Source organism: Cyprinodon variegatus, unplaced genomic scaffold, assembly GCF_000732505.1.
Source record: "Cyprinodon variegatus isolate N-32 unplaced genomic scaffold, C_variegatus-1.0 Scaffold706, whole genome shotgun sequence".
NCBI lineage: Eukaryota > Metazoa > Chordata > Actinopteri > Cyprinodontiformes > Cyprinodontidae > Cyprinodon > Cyprinodon variegatus.
The window spans coordinates 36,718-43,963 of NW_015151159.1; the positions used below are offsets into that span (position 1 = coordinate 36,718).

Below are 7,246 nucleotides of genomic sequence, written 5' to 3' on the forward strand. Positions count from 1 at the left end.
TTGCCATTTATATAAATATCTGGAGGTAATTCTGGAAGCAAGAACACAGGAAAGGCAGTGTTAACACAAGTGGTGAACTTTGCACTGTGGTATTGGTGGTGGTTTTGTTTTATATCCCTTTTTGGCCTTACTTCATACTGTCACCATATGTTAAATCACTTACGCTGGATTTCTTTTATTTGACAGGGCATTCGGAGATAAATCAAACCCTCCCTCTTTACCAGACGAAGATGATGAAGTTGAAGATTCAAACCAAGAGAAAAGTGAAGTCGATGAGAAAGAAGATGGAGAATATGATGTTGGAAAGAGTATGGATGAGCAGCAGAGCTCTGATGAAACTATCACTGATCAAATCTGTTGTGGCTTAGAGGAGCTGAGTGTCACTGAGAAGGAGGAAGACCAAGTGGAAGGCAGCAACGGAAACGAAGAGGAAAACCAGGATGAACAGAAAACTCCACAAGGTAGGTTCTAGCTGTGTCTCTAAAAAAAATTAGTTTATTTTTTTAACGTTAGAAAATACATTCCTGCTCTTATACCCTTTTTTTACAGAGGAAATGGATGCTCTGCTGTTGCAGTGCTTCCTGCATGCTCTGAAAAGCAAGGTTAAGAAGTCAGAGCTTCCTCTGCTCACTAGTACATTTCTACGCAACCACATGTTCTCCTGCTGGTAAAGTATTCACATTCTATTCAGACTTGCTGAGAACAACCTAAAATGAGCACTTCTGAGACAATCTTTTGTTTTCCAGTCCAAGTGGAAAGCAGATTGATATCAAGAAATCCAGCTATAAAAAGGTACAAAATATCCCCAGGGTAATGCTAACTCATGGATATGGGACACTCTTGTCACTCGTCGCATGTTCTACTGTTCCAACAGCTGTCCAGGTTTCTACAAGTCATGCAGCAGCAGAATAATCTTGTTCAAGTGAAAGAACTCAGCAAAGGTGTGGAGAGCATTGTGGAGGTGGACTGGAAAAATCCACAGTGAGTTAAACCCTGTCTGGGCTTCGGCTTATTAATGTTTTATACATTTCTGCAACTTTCACCCCTTTAAATTCTCCCTTTGAATTACTAAACATTTGACAGACTGCGGTCCTTCAGCATTCCAGAAGAGGCAGGTGTTGAAAAAACAGCTGTGCAGGGTGGAGGAGAAGGGGAAGCCCAGTACCACCCTCCAGAGATCACTACTCTATACTCTGTTTCTGCTCGTTTGGAGCCACTGTTCTTGGATGCAAATAAGAGGTCTGTGTGTGTTTGTGTGTCCCCTTTGAAGTCTTCTCACCCCTGACTCCTGCAGGATCATGTTATCATGGTTCAGGCAGCAGGTGGCCATCACAGCGAGGGCTGGAGCTGGTGTTTACCTAGAGGAGATACTGCAGGACCCCAGCAGGGACAGGGTCTGGGGTTTGCTTAAACTGACATCAACCTCTCTTCTCTCTTGTAAAGGGATAAGTTAATATGGCCTAGGTAAAAGTCAAATAAATATTAGTCTTTATAGACCTGAAGACCACCTTTTTGTTCTGCTTTTCCTTTGTTGTGGCGCCATATACTTTTCTACTTACACTTTCAAGGAAATATAAAGCTTTAAATCCACAAAGAAAGCAGACAAATTGCTTTCTTTGTTGTTCTTGGAACATACACATTACATAGAAGCAGTGCATAGCAAAGAGTATGAAATGGGCCCCTTGTAACAACTACTGTTAGTTTATTGGCCTGTTTGTATGAACTATCTTAATAAAAGACAGAAGATTAATGGTTGAGTTTCTATGGTTTAGAAATAACCAAATAAAAGATGATGGAAATGAGTTCAATTTCTGATAGTTCTGGTCATCCGTCTGCTTGCTTTGATTATGGACTCAAACTTAAATGCAAAATGGCTTTTTGTAATTTAAAGATACATTTACATTTTTCTTGTACAACAGAGAAATTGGATGCATATTTTCAGTAGGGATGAGGTCAAGACCATTCCTTAAGCTTAATGTTGGCCTGTGGTTTCCAAACTTTCCCTGCTGGGCCCCCCTTCGGTTTACGAGAAAGTCACCATCCCCTAACCACCCCCCACCCCTTTTAACCAAACTTCTTCTATCGTTGGAAGAGTGAACTCCAGTAAACCATGCAATAAAATAAACTACAATCTCCTTTATATCACAAAATTGCGTTTTAAGACTAATCATTTAAAGTTTAGCAGTTTATTTTACTGTGGCTTTGAATACAGATTATTTAGAAAAGGCCTCTCAAAATGAGTCATCTATTCAGCATTTTTTTCTAACACCCTGCAATCAAAGTGAGATTGAATACTTGGAAAGAGGAAAATGCAACAAAAACTGACACCTTAGATAAACTAATTTGTGTTGCGATTTACGTTGACTAACTAAATCCCTCCTGAAGAACTTGTCTGATGCCAGAAAGAACACAGATTCATCTATTTGCTACTAGATGGATAGAAACAGACGGAGCAGAACTTGCGTCATGGTTTACGTCACATGACGTTCAGCCCAGTTGGATGGAAAAAAAGATTCCAAACACACATCAGACTGGTTTTGGGACTCCCCTGACTTTAGCCCTTGTGAAAATATTTTTGACCATCCTTCACAGTTGCTCCTTTGCCATCAGATCAATCTTTATAATCTCTATTTTTCTTAAAGGAATAGAAATTTAAATAGACTGCAGTGCTTACATTACAATCGGAGGTTGTTAATGGATTCTTGTAGTGTTGGATTTTTCACAGTTCGCTAAAGGATGTTTAATCTGGCCTGGAGAAAAACCATAATTAAAGGCGCACCATGTAACTATTGGCCACTAGTAGCACTAGACCTGTAACTGCCCATATTTTGCTTCTATTAAACATCAAACATAATAACAGATATATGACTGTATACTCTGAGCAAAGTGTTAACTTACCAGTCTAATAATAAAGTTGAGGAAAGACAATCGGTTTTACACCCAGCTTCTTCTTTCAGCCTACGGCAACGAACAAACTCTTTTCCCTGATCGACTCTTGTTTTTCCTTGCGCACAATTCTGTTCACATTTCCTCTTTTTAGCTTCCTCGGTGGGTTTAAAGTTTTTCCTTGCCTCAGCCATGACCAGTAGTAGAGCAAAAGCGTTACTGTAGCTCCATGATGATATAAGAGCCTGTGACCATAAAGCAATACGGCGCTTTCTTCAATACGACGGTGCGTCTTCTCCTAACTTAAATAGTTGGTATTTCAAAGTGGAGCCCCGCTCGTAGCATTGATAGTGTCAAGTGCTGTATATATGCCTGAGGAATTGATTAAAATAACTTATATGCCTCAACTCTTTAGGTCACAAAGTCCATGGTTTGCCTTTAATTACAACTTAATCAGATAATTACAAATAATTTTTTGCTCTTAACAGGGTGTTAAGCCCTGTAATAAACCCTACAGCACTTCCCTCACACATTCCTGCAGGAATTTAGGGTATGATTTTAACTGTTGCAGCAAACGGCAAATGTATTTTTCCATCTTTTAAGAATAAAAAGGATTGACATCTCAGAATATTTGTGACGTTCTCTCTGTTTAAGGGGCTGATGTTTGCTTTGATCCCGTTTAGGAAAGGAGCAATAATGCATCCTGCTGAAGTCAGAAGTGCAATCACTGAATATGTGAAGAAGAATGAGCTGGTGGATGAAAACAATAAAAAGTAAGTTTCTTATTAGGTTTGGTTATGTTTTGCAAACTAATGCAATTATGTCATCAAATGTAGTAAACTTCATATTTGAGTTTTTATAGATTATTACATGAATCAGTATTTATGTGTCTGTTTTTATTGTCTGTGCACAGATTTAAAGAGAATATTTAACTGTAATTGTACAGCTAAAAATGCACCATCCCTGCTAGGTTAAAAAGGTTCTGACCCTTTGACCATATAATGCCATTACAATCTAAAAAGGTTAAAATGTCACACTAAAGATGTCTCTCAATACGTCTTTTTATGTTACGGAAGTAAGTTCTTCTCAAGATGTCTTGAAAGAACTCTGTAATTGGATCAAATCTATTTGCGACCTGACAGAGTGTAGCGACTCCTCATGCTCCTTGTTTAGGTCCCACCATTTAACCAAGCCCCTCTTTTCATTTTTTTTTTTCACCAGTTACGTGACGATAAACCCCTCTCTGTGCGACTGCTTACTGGATAAATCAGAATACCAAGAGGTCGAGTCTCTCAAATGGGATGACCTCTTTAGCAGGTAAACAAACAAATTATGATTATGAAATTTCATGTTGATGTCGTTATGCCCTGGTTATGGCTGCATGTCTTGTTTAACTTGTTTAAAATTTGTTATGTTGCTGCATGCACCGGTGATTGATGACATGATGGTGTGGATGAAATACTGAGGAATTTCATGTTGAGGTTACATCTCATTAAATTAGACCACCTGTAAAACTTGTTTTTTTATTCTAAAATTCAGTTAAAAGTATAGAGAATGATCTTTTATTTCTGGGTGGGTCATCAAAATACTTGGTCCTACTAATTATCAATTATTCTGGTCATATGTTTAAGTAAGGCAGTCAGGTTTCTTTTTCTGCGCATGCAAACTTTCACGCATATATGTGATAAGCTACCATTTCAGACAGTCAGTGAAACTCACCTTTCTCACCATAGTTCTTTGAAAATGGCAGAGGGTCGTAAAAAAAAAAAGTGTCAACGAAGTGTATGAGAAGAAAAGTAAGGCCTCAGAAGAGGCAGATATATCCCGGAATGCTTTATGGGATTTGCTGTCACAGTGGCCCGCTGTTGGCAACTAATAACAAAGATGGCGCAGACACCACGTATTGTTGAAGGAGTTACGTGACCAACAGGGAGCAAAAAGAAGCCATCCGTCCGAGCGGTCAAGTTAACTGAGTTCACTATAAAGTCCACTATATAGTCCCCGCTCTATATCGTGATTGAGAGATTTAGGGGTTAGAGTGGATGTTCGGACAAAGTAAGCTTGTATAAGCTATGACAACAGCAACTTTTAAACAGAGCATGCACGAAGAGAAATAGACCCGTGCATGCTCTTGCGTTCAATAGGCGTTCCCTTTTGGGAGCGTGTACAGGGTTGTGCATGTGCATTTTTTTCTTAAAGTGGAGAAAGTGGATCTTTTAAAAAAATTGAGAAAATCCTTCACTATACCTTTTAAGAAATGGAAATTAGACAGATGGGTGGGTCAGCTCCGGCTTCAAGGCAGCAATTGGTCGTCACTGTTAGGAGCTATATATCTTGTTGATGAGTGATGATGGGATGGGAGATGGACAGATGGCATGGGGCTTTGTCTGCTGTAATGCATGCACTGCTCTGGTGTGTTGTGGTGAAGAAAGATCTGAACCAAATACTAAAGTTCTTCATTCACAGGTCTGTCTACATTCAGACCAGAACATTTAGTCATGAAATACGGCTCTAGACCAAAAGAGTGAGATCCTGGATATAGGCGGATGAAACAAGCTTTCTCTGCAGATGCTACTCCGCATCCAAAAGATTTAGTTGGGGGGATTTGGATATCTTTAAGTCTGTATGAGTTGGGAATGCCTCAGGATCCCCTAGTATGAGCTGTAGGGTGGAGGTGGACGGACGGAGTTAAAATGGGGGGGTGATATCTCTGTCTGCAGGTTTTATTCCATATCATCTTTTTCACAGGACATTGGGAAAAATGCAAGAGTGCTATCAGGTTGTGTTTCCTGGACAAGCCCCAGTTGTGAAGAAAGGTCACATTGAGCCAATAGACATCTCTGTAGCTTCTAGAGGTTCTAACAAGAAGGTAACTAGTTTTAAAAAAGTTTTAAGAAACCAATAGCTATAGACTTGTTTAGATATTTGAAGTCTTACTGTTTTTTTTTTTTTTCAAATTTTATATTTTGAGAGTTTTAAAATCTATGGTTTGAAAGAAAATTAACTACTTTTATGTTGCTCTAAGTGGGTGAATGGAGTGTTACTGGTTTTATTAGGTGTATACACATAATTAATCAAAACACTCCAAATTTGGATAAGCTTTAAAAGTGGAAAGGATTTGAAAAGTTTAATACTTAAAGGATGATTCTAGTCATCTAAATTCTCGAAGCTACAATTATCTGGTAATATGTATAGTTAAATGTGACTTTGATGACCTAAACATGAATCCCTTGCATGTCTGGAATAAGCATTTTTTTTACTGTTCTGTTATTAATAAAATGCTTTCAGAATTCAGATTTATTAGGGTTTTTTCTGTATTTTTGTTTGTATATTTATGTCTGTAGGTGACTCTAATAAAAAATCTGGAAGTGTATGGTTTGGATCCTGCAGTAGTTGCCTCTGCTCTGCAGCACAGAGTCCAGGCCAGTACCGTCTTACAGCTCCTCCCTGGAGCTAAAGACAGAGTCCTGGTCCAGATCCAAGGCAACCAGGTTCATCAGGTTGGAAGTCTGTTGCTTGGTAAGAACCTTTTTTTAATGCTAGTTAGTAGTAATGTAATATAACGTAACGTACCATATTTATTTGCAAAATTGAGTTATGATATCCCTTTTGTAATTGAATTTCAGATCATTATCAGATCCCTCGCAAGTACATCCAGGGACTGGACAAAGCTTCAAAAAGTGGAAAGAAGAAGTAGAATTCAACTCTGCTGACACTTTTCACTGTATTCTAAGCCTCATTATCATGTTTGGTGTATTGTTGCTCATTCTTTTAATAAATTTAATTCAGTATCACTTCCTGATGTTAAGTTCAATTGTTTCTACCTTCCTTCAAGCTTTTGGCTGCAGCTTTAACTTTGGGATCCAAGTCGGACGTTATTGATGAGTTCAGCTAAACTAGAACAGATTTTGTTGCCATTGCAAGGTTATTTCTGGTGAAACATTAAATATATATATACTTTTCTTTCAATATAAGTGCCACTTTTAGTGATTTATGAAGAACAAAAAAAAAACACGAAAAAGAACAGCCTAGAAGATGCTGTGCATTCTCAATATGGGAGCATGTCTCCAGAGTTAATGTATATGTTTTGATCAAACTCTTTATTATGTAATAGATAATGGTGAAAACATTTCTTTCACCGTTCATCATGTTTAGCTATTAACCTGAACGCATTAAAACATACCTGCCAGATGTTTAGAATCACACATACCTCATGTTTCTGTCAGCTGGCTTTAAAGTTCACATGGAAGTAATTTATCTCTACTTTTAAGAAATTTGTTGAAAGGCTTCTCACCAAATTATATGGATTGAAAGAGTTTATTGAACACTTCCACCATTATGCAAAGCTTCACAGCGGAGG

The 7,246-nt window shown here is 38.2% G+C and overlaps 1 protein-coding gene across 1 annotated transcript in view; it reads left to right on the forward strand.

Moving 5' to 3' along the window:
• eif2d (eukaryotic translation initiation factor 2D) overlaps positions 1-6,684 on the forward strand; it is a 12,821-nt gene extending 6,137 nt beyond the window's left edge. Inside the window, exons 6-15 of the mRNA XM_015394721.1 lie at positions 187-461; positions 550-667; positions 747-792; positions 875-981; positions 1,084-1,239; positions 3,570-3,659; positions 4,108-4,203; positions 5,635-5,755; positions 6,231-6,405; positions 6,513-6,684. Of these exons, the coding sequence (XP_015250207.1) occupies positions 187-461; positions 550-667; positions 747-792; positions 875-981; positions 1,084-1,239; positions 3,570-3,659; positions 4,108-4,203; positions 5,635-5,755; positions 6,231-6,405; positions 6,513-6,583 (1,255 nt within the window). The 3' untranslated portion in view covers positions 6,584-6,684. The remainder of the gene's footprint in view (positions 1-186; positions 462-549; positions 668-746; positions 793-874; positions 982-1,083; positions 1,240-3,569; positions 3,660-4,107; positions 4,204-5,634; positions 5,756-6,230; positions 6,406-6,512) is intronic.
• The last annotated feature ends 562 nt before the right edge of the window (positions 6,685-7,246 follow it).